Here is a 15,421-nt window from a genome sequence, read left to right as displayed (position 1 = left end):
AAATGTAGAAATACCATCTTTTCAATTAAGAATTACCTATTTCTAAAAGCATAATCATGTCCTTATAATATGCTCAAATTGTTTCATGTAATGTCTCTACAAAGCTCACAACTATTTTGCTAGAGTTCATGACCTGAATCATTTCATAAATATATCTGAAAATCATGACCTTTAGAGTTACTCCCAGCTATTGAATATTTTACATAAACAAGAGGGCCATGATGGCCCTGAAATCGCTCACCTGTATATAGGCCCCTTGGCAAAGGCCAATTTTAAACCAAGGGCTTTTATTTGAACAAACTTGGTAGACACCCATTAAAAGATGATTCATGATAAATATCTAAGCTCTAGCTCTTTGGGTTTTTTATAAGAAGATTTTTTAAGTTTTTACTAAATACAAATAAGGAAAATCAATGACCCCCTGGGGTGGGCCAATTTTGACCCCAGTGGAGTTGTGTTCACAAAATTTCTACATAGTATATAGTGAAAAAATCAACAAAGGGCCATAATTCTGTTAAATTTGGTTGCAGCGAAAATTCCTTCCTTTACTACCATCTACATATTAAGGTTGTTCATCCATGAAAGTTTAAGCAAAATCTGCCATCCGGTTTAAGAGGAGTTGCGTTCACAAAATTTCTACATAGTATACTCAACATCACTTATTCCGCGTCATCACTTATTTCACGTAAATGGCATATTTTCATGTGACCAGTGTTCAAATTGGTCAGAATTGACATATTTTATTCATACATCTATACAACAAAGTTTTGTGCAAAATATTTTAAATCTCTATAATTTTACGGAAACAGAACAACATTTTACAAATTTCTGCAAAAGTAATAATAGTCCATTAATTTTGTGCGTATGTCTGAAACAATCATCATTTTCTAAATGTTTTTGTTTGTTGAAAAAATAATTTTTGAGTTTCAACGTAAGGATAATTTTAATATTTAAAATCAAGCAAAATAACATGCAGAAATTTTAACTGATATATGAAAAAACTGAAATGTAACACCATTACCGCGATTTAAATGATGACTTACTGTTTTCAAAATGGCCGACATATGGTCTACGTTTGGTCCATTAAAATTGACTTTGACTGAAAATATTGTTGATTCCTTGTGCCATACGGCAGAAAATACCTATATGTTATAGCTTATGATAATTTTTGTACCATAAGTTTCATTTGTTGTTTTCTTTCTGGTTTCAAAGCGTTAAGTACCGTGAACTAAGAGGAGCACAGTATATATAGTGAAAAAATCAACAAAGGGCCATAATTCTGTTAAATTTGGTCGCAGCGAAAATTCCTTCCTTTACTACCATCTACATATTAAGGTTGTTCATCCCTGAAAGTTTAAGCAAAATCTGCCATCCGGTTTAAGAGGAGTTGCGTTCACAAAATTTCTACATAGTATATAGTGAAAAAATCAACAAAGGGCCATAATTCTGTTAAATTTGGTTGCAGCGAAAACTCCTTCCTTTACTACCATCTACATATTAAGGTTGTTCATCCCTGAAAGTTTAAGCAAAATCTGCCATCCGGTTAAAGAGGAGTTACGTTCACAAGATTTCGGGACGGACAGACGGACGGACGGACAGACGTATGGCGTGACGGACAGACGGACAAGTGCTATATGCTCCCACTCTGTGGGGGCATAATAATATTTTTTAAGGAAAATTCTTTCAACGGGAGATAAATATGGAAATATTGGTGCTAGAGTTATGAACCTTGTCACATAAGATGTGGTTGATGATGAGGATCATATATTTGTAGTATGAAGTTGACCCCTAAAAAAACTTGAACTATCACTAAATGTGATTAAAACCCCTGCAAGATTGCTTCAGAAATGAGGAAGTTACAAGTAACAGAATACCTTTAAAGATAGTTGTGGTTTTTGTATGTTGCATTCACTTACAATATGGTTGACCATTGATGAAGTTTTATTGAATTACTCTATAATAAATCCAGAAAGAGTTACGCTTCTTGTGCACTGCACTTCATCTCACTACCCTTGACCATTGTATGAAGTTTCATTGAATTCCAAACATTAATTTTCAAGTTATGCACTGGACATTAAAAAGTAAATGAGTCAAGAAAGAGTTATGGTTTCTGTGCGCTGCGCCTCTCAATATACTTGACCATTGTATGAAATTGTATTGAATTCCTAATAGTACTTTTCAAGTTATGCTCTAGACAAGAAAAAAGCAATGGAAAAGTAACAAAGGGAAGTAACTCAGTAATTACTCTTGACAGAGTTATAGTTCTTGTGCACTGCACTTCCGCTTAATGTGCTTGATGATTGTATGAAGTTGTACTGAATTCCAACTAGTAGTTTTCAAGTTATGCTCCAGACAAGGAAAAGTAACAAAGGGCAATAACTCTGTAATTAGTCAAGATGGAGTTATGGTTCTTGTGCACTGCACTTCCTCTCAATCTGCTTGATCATTGTATCAAGTTGTATTGAATTCCAACCATTAGTCTTCCAGTTATGCCTGGACAAAAAAAAAACAATGGAAAAGTAACAAAGGGCAATAACTCTGTCATTACTTTAGATAGAGTAATGGTCCATCTGTGTTTTGCACTTTCTCTTATTGTGCTTGACCATTGTATGAAGTTGTTTTGAATTCCAAGCAGTAGTTTCAAGTTATGCCCCGGACAAGGAAAAGTAACAAAGGGCAATAACTCTATAATGAGTCATGATGGAGTTATTGTTCTTGTGCACTGCACTTCCTCTCATTGTGCTTGACCATTGTATGAAGTTATATTGAATTCAAACCATTAGTCTTCAAGTTATGGTCCGGACAAAAGAAAGCAATGGAAAAGTAACAAGGGCAAGAACTCTAAAATTACTTTAGATAGAGTTATGATTCTTGTGCTCTGCACTTCCCTTTATTGTGCTTGACCATTGTATGAAGTTGCTTTGAATTCCAACCAGTAGTTTTCAAGTTATGCTCCAGACAAGGAAAAGTAACAAAGGGCAATAACTCTGTAATTAGTGAAGATAGAGTTATGGTTCTTGTGCACTGCACTTCCTCTCAATGTGCTTGACCATTGTATGAAGTTGTATTGAATTCCAACCATTAGTCTTCAAGTTATGCTCCGGACTAGGAAAATGCAACGGACGTCTGGACCGACCGACCGACTGACCAACCGACCGACCACCAGGTGACTCCTATATAACCCCCCAAAATTCGTATTTGGGGGTATAATAAAGAAGTTATAGTAAACTAGAAATGTGTCCATAAGACACGGGTGCCCCCACACTCCACCGATTTGTCTCTTAGACTAAGGTCAAATTTTTTTTTGGGCTACATGTGCCCAAGTTGAAAACTAAAAATCTTTTATTAAGTAAAGGGCAAATACTATCCACACGAAAATACCCAGGTGCACACTTCCACATGCTGATCAACATTCCTGTAAGGTTTCATGACTCTAGGTCAATTACTTTTTGAGCTACGTGCGACACAAAGAGAAGGGGAGATAAATCTAAAAAATAATGGTGCTAGGGTTTATGAACCTTGTACCATAAGATAAGGAACATATATTTGAAATTTGAAGTTGATAGGTGAAGAAATAAAAAAAAAGTAATAGTGAAAAATATTTTACTGCACATAAAATTTAATCTGAAATCTGGACGCCAGCGCCAAGGCGAGTAGGACAGCTCTCCATATACTTCATATAGTCGAGCTAAAAAGGATGTAAGTGAAACGGAAAGTAGAAATAAATGAAGTGTCTGACAGATTTCTGAATTTTTTCTGTCCCAGTTATAATAAGGCACCATGTGAAGTGTCGACGATCTCGTTGTATCCAGAGTAGACTGAATTGTTTTTGAAGAGAGATTTTTAAAATTTGTTAAGACGGTAGTTTTTCTGGAAGCGTGCTGCTTTAATGGAATAGCTGCATAAGACTAATTTTGCATTCATTCATTTTAACACAATATTTCTAAGTTTCAAAGTAATATATAGTTAAAAGGGAAAATTCCCAAATATATTGAATTAGAACATAAAACAGTAGCACACCTGCAAAGACGTTTAAAGAGTTGATGGTACGTCTCTTTGCCACTTTTCACACCTTTTAGAAGTTTATATGACGAGTTTGGACGAACAATATCTTTTGTGTTGTTCTTGCTCAAATCTTTTGAAATGATCCAACGAAACAATGCTCTGCAACAATAAAAATCATCTCATTGATAGTGTTAACATGTTAATTGTTGCGTGAAATTCATTCAGAATCAATAAGGCAGTCAGAGCTTGAAAATGTTTAATAAAAAGATTTTTATTCTTGCTATGTAAGTTGTTCATCAAAATTAATCAACTTTCATTTAATATACCGGTATATAATATTCTTAATAAACTAAACTGTGTTTTATAAAGTTTTTCTGAAATTCTCTGGTTACTAAGCTAACTTCAAAGACTAAATATAACCACCGATCCATGATACAACATAACCCTTAACATGCTGGAATCAAGTGATTAGCCTTTAACACCAGTATACAACAACTAGGCCAGTCTGCAAGAGTGTTTAATCTGAACCAGGCTCTGTACAGTATGTTTTGTAACCCCATACATTTTGAATGGACTGTTCCAAATTCAAAGCTGGGCAAATCCAAATCAGCAGGTTGTGAATTTACCTGACTTTCTCGAGTTCAGTGGAACATCCACGGGTCAGATCCCTCACTAGATCAGTGTAGGTATTATAGTCTCTGTTGGAAAGCTGAATAAAATAAACATTCTGAAAAAGTCTCACATTTTTTGCAGGTTATGTTTACCATTACTGATAAGATCACAGAAATATCAATATATATTGTGAACTACTTACATCTAAAAAAGAAAATAGGGCTATGTAAACTAAGCATTATCAAATATCTTACTAAATATCTAGTTGATAAAAGCTTTAATATCATATAAATCAAGAACTAATAGTTTGTTTTAAATTTGGAATATGTACATATAAACAAGAATTGAAGTCATCTCCATACTTCAATAGCCTGTTTATCAATCTGTTCAAATATGGTTGGAGTCTTGTACAACTTGGCTTTTCTAGTTTCCGGGGGTAACACAGCTGGTCGCATCGAGTGATCGTACAATGCATGTCCATCCAGCTCTCTATCCTGGCAATTAACAAGATTGTGTATAAATAATACATTTTTTTACAAACACAAATCGTAACAAAATTTTTTTTCATTAATCTGGATTCAAGTCAATACTGGACTTCAAACTTTGTAAAATTTAGACTACATTTCGTCATTGATATAACTTATTTATATATTTACTTATTCAAAATGTTTTAGATATATAAGTATGTAAAAAGGAGTTTTTTATTGCTTATAAGTTAAAGTGCTTCTCATTTTTTCTTTAATTTTTACAAACAACAAAGATACTCAGTTTCCTAGCAGTTTCCGGCCCCTAGCAGTTTTACGCCCTTTAGCATCTTCGTCCAGTACAGGCTATTTTACCAGTAAGGCATCCATGTTACTTCATCAATCAGAGAGACATTTGTTTTCTATGCTAAAAAGCATTTAAAATAGTACAACGATTTATGTTTTGAAGTTTTGCCTATTGTTAAAAGTGACATAAGAGAACTTGCGACTTTTAAAAAAAAAGCAACATCTGGGGACTTCTAGTTTGAATATCCATGCGCAATCACATCAATACTACTGAAAATATATTTGCAGACAAGATGGAAAAAGTTGGGAAGTTCTGTTTGTTTTTATAAAACCATCTTTACATTCTTGCTTACTGTTACTGAATTATATTCAAAATAAAAAAGGTCCGGGAAGCTGCTATGAATTTTTGAATAAAAGTGAAAAAGGGTGTAACATTTTAGGCCTATATTCAAAATAAAAAGTAAAATTTAAGCGCAACAGCAAAACAAGAACTGTTGGAGGACAGTAACGCTCGACTATTCGAAAAGTTGTCACAAGTGTGTTTCATTGAGTATAATAATGCTTACCTATATGAATACATAAAATTGTCTGAAAAGGTACAAAGGCTTGTTATTAAGATGTTTTATCGAGTTCATCACTGCTTTATTATTATGAATGCATAAAATTGTTCCTAAATAGGCACAAACCCTTCAGTAGTTATGGAGATACCAGCTTAATTACACGCAAAAACTTTACCTAGAATTTCTAAGACAAAAAAGGTGCATAATTATGAAAAAAAAAACATATCAGAGTTATGGAACTTGTGCCAATCATGTTAGATTATCACAGAGAACAAGTGTGTGAAGTTTCAATCTATTCCCTTACATTATACTTGCTTACACGCAAAAACTTAACCAAGAATTTCTAAGTCAAAAAAGGGGCATAATTATGCAAAAAAGCAAATCAGAGTTATGGGACTTGTGCCAATCATGTTAGATAATCACAGAGACTAAGTGTGTGAAGTTTCAATCCATTCCCTTCAGAAGTTATGGAGATACCAGCTTACACGCAAAAACTTAACCACAGGGACGCCAATGCCAACAAATGGGTGACTACATTAGCTTGATTATTCTCCGAATAGTCGAGCTAAAAATGGCAATTAACAGGTACCTAAATTCATCCTGTCAAAGTTTTGTACTCTTACACAGACAGATTTTCATTTTATTTGTTAAAAAGTTCAATTTGGGACCGGAAACTGCTAGGAAACAAGTATACTATGTTTCTTTAAAAAAACCTTTTCAGCAATTAATAATAGCATTTCCTGGCATTGTCGGTCTAACATTCTTGCCGAACGTGCTTTTTCTTCTGCTGCAACTTTATCTACTACACCTCGCAGGCGATCATCTCGCATCCGCCGGAAGTGATCTTCAATTCGCTCTCGTTCTGAGACGAGATTTCGTGGATTTTGTTGTAAACCCATTTGTTCAATATTTGCTAAAAGTTCAGCCGCTGCATGTTCCTTTTCTGTTTCAATGTTTTTATCCAATCTGTTCATTTCTTTCTCGCGTTCTTCAGACAGAAAACGCTGTAGACGTTCTTCTTCCTCATGATGACGGTCCTCAAGTGTCCATTGAGCGTCAAACACACCATTCATCTCAAAATCCTACAACAGCAAACAAGAGGGCCATGATGGCCCTGAGGTCGCTCACCTGTATATAGGCCCCCCCCCCCCCCGGGCAATTTTGACCCCAGGGCTTTTATTTTGAACAAACTTGGTAGAAACTCATTAGAAGATGTTTCATGCTTAATATCTAAGCTCTAGCTCTTTGGGTTCTTTAAAAGAAGATTTTTTAAGTTTTTACTATATGCATATAGGGAAAATCAATGACCCCCCCGGGGCGGGGCCAATTTTGACCTCAGGGCTTTTATTTGAACAAACTTGGTAGCCACTCACTAGAAGATGTTTCATGCCAAATATCTTAGCTCTAGCTCTTTGAGTTCTTTAAAAGAAGATTTTTTAAGTTTTTACTATATGCATATAGGGAAAATCAATGACCCCCCGGGGCAGGGCCAATTTTGACCCCAGGGCTTTAATTTGAACAAATTTGGTAGACATTCACTAGAAGATGTTTCATGCTTAATATCTTAGCTCTAGCTCTTTGGGTTCTTTAAAGGAAGATTTTTTAAGTTTTTACTATATGCATATAGGGAAAATCAATGACCCCCTGGGGCGGGGCCAGTTTTGACCCCAGGGCTTTTATTTGAACAAACTTGGTAGACACTCACTAGAAGATGTTTCATGCCAAATATCTAAGCTCTAGCTCTAAGGGTTGTTTAAAAGAAGATATTTAAAGATTTTTCTTTCGGTTGCCATGGCAACCAGAGTTCTGCATGGAATTAAATTTTTTGAACAATTTTTAAAGGTGACCACCAAAGGAACATTCCTGTGAAGTTTGGATGAAATTGGCTCAGTTGTTTATGAGGAGATGTCATTTAAAGCAAAAGTTTACGGACGGACAGACTACGGACGGACGGACACCGGACGAAAAGCGATCACAAAAGCTCACCCTGTCACTTTGTGACAGGTGAGCTAAAAATGGAAAGAAACTTAATATTTTATAGCAAATGTAATCAGGCACCACACTCTTATTTCTAAACACATCAAAGTATTAAAATATTGTAGTAAAGAATACTACTAGAAAACATAATATACAGTAGAACTTCGGTAAGTCGAAGTTGAAGGGACTTGGATAAAAACTTCGACACATCGGGACTTCGACTCATGAATCGCTTTCAATTCCATGACAAAATTTCGACCCGTTACTGGTGCTAATCATAAGATCTATAACGAAACCTTTTTCATGCTTTTCAATCATTAATCAGATATTTTACATTTTACAATGATAAATATAGCATGTTAGATAACGTTTTTCACGGCTTATTATTTGGACTACCCGTTGACGTATACAATAGAGTTACAAAAGGCGTAACAGTAAGAAAGGGCGATAACTAAACCGGCTCATAGTAAATATTTCGCGTGTTATTCTCACGCAACACCGGGTCATGGATGTTTTCAAATGAAAGTAGTTCTTACTGTTTACTTTCAAATACCATTACGGCAATTAAAATAGTAACGATTAAAGCAGTTTATCACACATTTTATCGCAAACAAAGGCTGTTTGAACACACAGATGTGTAATTAACACCTGTCACACAAGTTGATTGGAAATCGTCTTCGCAGCCAGATAAGGTGTGAAAATTGTCTCGAGATCGAAGGTGTCAAAATAATCGAAAGACTTTGACTTATTTGTGGTAAATTGCACTAGATTTACTTTATACGGACCACGAAAAAACTTTGACACATCGAAAAATTCGACTCATAAAATCTCGACTCATAAATAGGTTTTTATAAGGAATATATAGGGTAAAAAATCGGGACTTTCATTTTTCTTCGACACATCGAGAAAATCGACTAATCGATGTTCGACTCATAGAAGTTCTACTGTAGTTAAAATTTTACAGTCAATGTCATTCACAGGTCAAGGTATTGTTTCAATAAGTCATCATGTCGAATTGTGTCGTAAGAGTTCTTTTGTCCAAGAATAAAACAAATCCATAAATAAGAGTTCTTTCGTCCAAGAATAAATCAAACTAGAAATGTGTCCATGGACACGGGTGCCCCAACCGTGCCACTGTTCTGTCAATCTTATGACTCTAGGTCAAATATTTTTTGAAAACTAAAAATCTTTTACTAAGAAAAGGGCAAGAACTTTACAAATACTGAATAAATCCACAAGTTAACCCCAAGGTGCATAAGAACACATGCTGACCAACATTCTTGTAAATTTTCAGGCCTACAAGTGAAATACTTTTTGAGCTATGCATGAACAAGTTGAAAAGTGCAAATTTATACTACTGTAAAACAAATTTTAGGCAATAACTCTAACAAAACTGAACAAGAGGGCCATGATGGCCCTGAGGTCGCTCACCTGTATATAGGCCCCCGGAGCGGGGCCAGTTTAAACCCCAGGGCTTTTATTTGAGCAAACTTGGAAGACACCCATTAGAAGATGTTTCATGATGTTAAGTTTTTACTACACGCATATAATGAAAAACAATGACCTCCCCCCCCCCTTTGGCAGGGCCAATTTATACCCAAGGGCTTTTATTTGGACAAACTTGGTAGACACCAACAAAAAGATGTTTCCTGCTTAAAATCTTACCTCTAGCTCATTGGGTTTTTTAAAAGAAGATTATTTTTCAAGTTTTTACTATACACATATAGTTAAAAACAATGACACCTCTGGGGCGGGGCCAGTTTTAACCCCAGGGCTTTTATTTGAACAAACTTTGTAGACACTTACTAGAAGATGTTTCATTCTTAATATCTAAACTCTAGCTCTTTGGGTTCTTTAAAAGAAGATTTTTTAAGTTTTTACTATATGCATATTGGGAAAATCAATGACCCCCTGGGGCAGGGCCAATTTTGACCCCAGGGCTTTTATTTGAACAAACTTGGTAGACACTCACTAGAAGATGTTTCATGCTTAATATCCAAACTCTAGCTATTTGGGTTTTTTCAAAGAAGTTTTTTTAAGTTTTTGCTATACACATATAAGGAAAATCAATGACCCCCGGGGCGGGGCCAATTTTAACCCCAGAGCTTTTATTTGAACAAACTTTGTAGACACCCATTAGAACATGTTTTATGCTAAATATCTTCGCTCTAGCTCTTTGGGTTCTTTAAAGGAAGATTTTTTAAGTTTTTACAATATGCATATAGGGAAGATCAATGACCCCCTGGGGCGGGGCCAATTTTGACCCCAGGGCTTTTATTTGAACAAACTTTGTAGACACTCACTAGAAGATGTTTCATGCTTAATATCTAAACTCTAGCTATTTGGGTTTTTTCAAAGAAGATTTTTTAAAATTTTGATATACACATACATGTATAAGGAAAATCAATGACCCCCGGGGCGAGGCCAATTTTGACCCCAGGGCTTTTATTTGAACAAACTTTGTAGACACCCATTAAAACATGTTTCATGCTAAATATCTTAGCTCTAGCTCTTTGCGTTCTTTAAAAGAAGATTTTTTAAGTTTTTACTATATGCATATAGGGAAAATCAATGACCCCCTGGGGCGGGGCCAATTTTGACCCCAGGGCTTTTATTTGAACAAACTTGGTAGACACCCATTAAAAGATGTTTCATGCTAAAAATCTTAGCTCTAGCTCTATGGGTTCTTTAAAAGAAGATTTTTTAAGTTTTTACTATATGCATATAGGGAAAATCAATGACCCCCTGGGGCGGGGCCAATTTTGACCCCAGGGCTTTTATTTGAACAAACTTGGTAGACAATCACTAGAAGATGTTTCATGCCAAATATCTAAGCTCTAGCTCTTTGGGTTTTTTAAAAGAAGATATTTAAAGTTTTTTCTTTTGGTTGCCATGGCAACCAGAGTTCTGCATGGAATTAAATTCTTTGAACAATTTTTAAAGGTGACCACCAAAGGAACATTCCTGTGAAGTTTGGATGAAATTGGCTTAGTGGTTTATGAGGAGATGTCATTTAAAGTAAAAGTTTACAGACGGACGACGGACGCCAGACGGACGCCGGACGAAAAGCGATCACAAAAGCTCACCCTGTCACTTTGTGACAGGTGAGCTAAAAAAATCCACATGCAAAGCCCCAGGTGCATAGCTTCACAGTGATGTAAATCATTATTCCTCAAATTTAGTGATGTTGATCATTATTCCTGTAAAGTTGGTTGATTCTAATTCAAGCACTCAAGGAACAAATTACAACATAATGAAACAGTTTTTACTAAGTGAAGGGAAATAACTCTACAAATACTGGATAAATCCACAAGCGAAACCCCAGGTGCAAAACTACATATGCTGAGCAACCTTCCCGTAAGGTTTAATGACTCTATGTCAAATCCTTTTTGAGTTACACAAGTTGAAAATTGCAAAAAAAAATTCTAAGTCAAGGGCAATAACTCTAAAAAATACTAAATAAATCCAGACGAAAATACTAGGTGTACAACTGCACATGCTGATCAATATTCCTGTAAAAGTTCATGACTCTATGTCAAATACGTTTTGAGTTACATGTGACACAAGTTGAAAATTGCAAAATTTTACTAAATCAAGGGCAATAACTCGAAAAATACTAAATAAATTCAGACGAAAATGCCCAGGTGCACAACTACATATGCTGATCAACATTCCTGTTAAGTTTCATGACTCAAGATCAAATACTTTTTGAGTTACATGCGACACAAATTGAAAATTGCAAAATTTTACTAAGTCCAGGGCAATAACTCAAAAAATACTAAAAATATCCCGATGGAAATACCAAGGTGCACAACTACACATGCTGATCAACATTCCTGTAAAGTTTCATGACTCTATGTCAAATACTTTTGAGTTACATGCGACACAAGTTGAAAATTGCAAAATTTTACTAAGTCAAGGGCAATAACTCTGAAAATACTAAAAATATCCAGACGAAAATACCCAGGTGCACAACTACACATGCTGATCAATATTCCTGTAAAGTTTCATGACTCTAGGTCAAATACTTTTTGAGTTACGTGCGACACAAAAGAGAACGGGCGTACCAACTTTTGATGTTTGCAAATCAGCTCATAAACACCACCTGGACCAACGTCCATAAGCAAAATTAGCTCATAAAAACAAAAAAATAGCTCTTAATTTGAATTTTATGAGTTTTTGTTCTTTATTTAACTATGGAATGAAGCTCATAAATATCAAGTGTTTGCTCGGACTGACGGACGGACGGGCGTACTCACAAAATGGTACTTATGTGAATTTTCCTTTGATCTTTTTGGCCATTTTTAGTCACACAAGGCTTAAAAAAAGACACACAAGTAAAAACGGAATGAATAGGATCAAAGAGAATTTACTGTTACCCATTGTTCTCCAAGTCACACAAGTACCTCTGGGTTTGTACGGACAAGGCGGCGACTATAATGCTCCCCCGAAATTTTTCGGGGAGCATAAAAATAGCATAAAAATATAGCCAATATTTTCAGACGGCAACAGCATAGTCAACTTCAACTGACTGTAGCAATAGCTCTTTTCTTCTTTAAAAACTTATTTATTATTGATTTTATTTATGTTTAGAGTTTACATGAGGACCATTTGACTGACACTACAGTGAAAATATTTGGTACAATTACTTCGAAAATATTAGGTACAGAGGCTTTTGCCTTTCATGATCCCTTACCAAAATGACTTTAAGTGACTTATATGTTTCTTATATGCAACTTATACTTGACCTATAAGAGAACTATAAGTTACATATAAGTCACTTATAAATCACCTAAAAACCTGTCTAAGTCAGTTATAGGTATATGCTACATATAAGTCACTTTTGGCCATTTTTTCCCCAACATATAAGTCACATACAAGTCACCTATAAGTGCCTTATACTGGTGAAGTTTGAAGTAACCAGTTTCTATGTTAGATATAAGTGAAAACTTAGAACTTTTGCGAGACTTTTTATTACTGAGCAAAGCTGAAAAAATTACTAAGTACAAAAACATGAGAAAATTGGTAAAATTTATTGAAGTTGATTTGTAATTCTTTGCTTTAACACAATGGGTATCAAAATACTCAGAATTTAAAATACTATAATCTTAGACCTTAATCACAAACAATTAAGATTTTTTTTTAAATGTTGCTTATTAATTTTTGAACACAGCTGGGGGTTTTTAAATAAGATAATAGAAAAAATGATTATCAATTAAGTATATTACCTGTAAAAAATTTTGGTACATATTCCGTGCGGAATTGGGAGAGAAATGGCATTCAATCAGTGATTTCTAGGCTACCATGGACAGAATTGAAATTCCATGTCATTTCTTCTCACAAGGAAAATATTTCACATAAAAGTCACCCAAGGCATAATTCTACTCTTGTTTTTTTTATAACTTGAAACAGACATGGAAATCTATATGTTTTTACCTACTGTACTTCTTACAGACCTAATTTCGCTGAAGTAAGATATTCTAACAAGAAAAAGAGGTGTATTTTTTTTTAATATACAAGTGTTATTTTTTAAGACATTTAGGCCTAGTGTATTTTAGATATTTAAACATTAAAAAAAACAGTGCTTGAAATAAACAGTTTATATTGCCCTTTTAATCTATATAAAATCAAGGAACCAATATGCCTGAAGATTGCTTATATTTTCTACATCCACTGATACACCACATAGATCAGAGGTCTGATAAAACTGGCCGCCTGCCTTTGCCACCATATGTGCATGACTAATTTTTTGACTGGTCATTTCTACAAATCAGACTGTTCCATGTGATTATTTTGGGGAAAGATAACATTTCCTAACCTGAATTTGTAAAAAAGGACATTGCGTTTTCTTTTTCAAAAATGTATAATGATTTTTAAACTTTACATATCTATTAGTTATTTGATTTTTTTTCACATTCAATGATTGTAAGATAGAACTGATGAGTGCTTTGATTTTTGGATTTACCCTGTTGCACATAACATTGGACCTGCCCAGGTACACAGTTGTAAGTCTGAAACATTTAGGTTAGCAAGCTGGTGGAAATCACAGAGAATCTACTTGATGTTTTAGGAAATTTAGAGATATTGTTTTGTTTAAGATGTTTAAGTATAGTTATGGTAAATAAGAATGACAAGAAGAATCACCTTGGACAAGAAGATATACAACAAAATCAGGTAAATACCTTTGAGTAACATTTATGCAGAATTGATACAGGTTATATATTAAACAATCAAAGTAAGATGGCAGCAAACTAAAATTTGTAACTTGAGAGATCAAGGCTGTTTTTATTTTAGATTTACTAATACTTGTAATTGATTTAAATCTAGATTTAATAGTCAAATTAATTGAATTATTAGAACTAAATAGTACAATCAGTAGTTTTATGCAGCTGAATAAGACTGGGTCATCATAATCATTTAACATTTTATTGTTGTTTTCAATGGAGATTTCTGATATTACATTTTACATACATTGCAGGCTAGTGGGACCAGTTCTTACTTTGAGATGCCAGGTGAATAATGATATGCAGTATTGAGCCAGAAAAGGTATGTTTTTTTAATCTCTATACTTACTGCTCTAAATCTTTCACAGAAAAGAGCATAATAAATGTTGTTGCAAATAGTGCTGTTAATCAATTCTTATAGAGACTTTTAGCAATTCTTAAACAACACTGTTGACTTGTGCACTAAAATGAGATACTGTGTAACTTAGTATATTTGTATATGCATAAGCATAAATAGCTAATATAGTTTGATGATATACAAAAATATGAAATATAACTGCATTTACAATGTTCGAATTTATTCCACATCTTTTTTAATTAATTATGAATTTTATCTTTAAAGGTGAACACAGCCACATGAAGTTCTCCGAGGAAACAGAATCAGAGCACTGAAACAGACATCAATAAAAGAAATAGTAGTTTGAATAATCAGAAACATTTGATCAAATTTATGATTTGAATAGTTCCTCACCGACAGACTTCCAGCAAAATAATTGTATAAATAAAGTGTTTGATTCCAAGAAAAACCAGTAAAAAACAAAAACTTGCTGTTACAAATGAATATTGTTTTGTTATAGTGAATGAAAGATGATTGAACTGAAGGATATGTTTGTTGAATTTTGTATTTTGCTCATTTATATGACTATGAATATAAATTAATAAACATTTTTGAAATTAAATTACTAAACTTTTATTTATTTCAAGCTTTTTTGACATCAAGCAACATATATGCGACTTACATGTGACTTATATGTTATTTATAAGTGACTTATATTAAGTCACTTATATGTAACATATAAGTCACTTATATGTAACATATAAGTCACTTATATGTTACTTATAAGTTGAGCATATCTTTGACTTACATGTCACATATTTGTGACTTATATATAACTTATACTTCACTTATATGTCAAAATGCCAGACATATACTGCACTTACATCTAATTTGCATTTAAAATACATATACTTGACTTATAGGTGAATTGACTAA

General features: G+C 34.1%; 1 protein-coding gene across 1 annotated transcript in view; it reads right to left on the bottom strand.

The window, feature by feature from the left end:
- The window catches only part of LOC132724921 (hillarin-like), a 48,544-nt gene that overhangs the window by 10,927 nt on the left and 22,196 nt on the right, over window positions 1-15,421 (bottom strand). The window contains exons 3-6 of the mRNA XM_060709910.1: window positions 6,661-7,029; window positions 4,980-5,111; window positions 4,632-4,714; window positions 3,962-4,164 (exon numbers count right to left, since the gene is read on the bottom strand). Of these exons, the coding sequence (XP_060565893.1) occupies window positions 3,962-4,164; window positions 4,632-4,714; window positions 4,980-5,111; window positions 6,661-7,029 (787 nt within the window). The remainder of the gene's footprint in view (window positions 1-3,961; window positions 4,165-4,631; window positions 4,715-4,979; window positions 5,112-6,660; window positions 7,030-15,421) is intronic.

This window comes from Ruditapes philippinarum, unplaced genomic scaffold (genome assembly GCF_026571515.1).
Source record: "Ruditapes philippinarum isolate M1 unplaced genomic scaffold, ASM2657151v2 ctg15_1_1_1_1, whole genome shotgun sequence".
Classification (NCBI taxonomy): Eukaryota; Metazoa; Mollusca; class Bivalvia; order Venerida; family Veneridae; genus Ruditapes; species Ruditapes philippinarum.
This window is presented reverse-complemented; position numbering and strand designations above follow the sequence as displayed.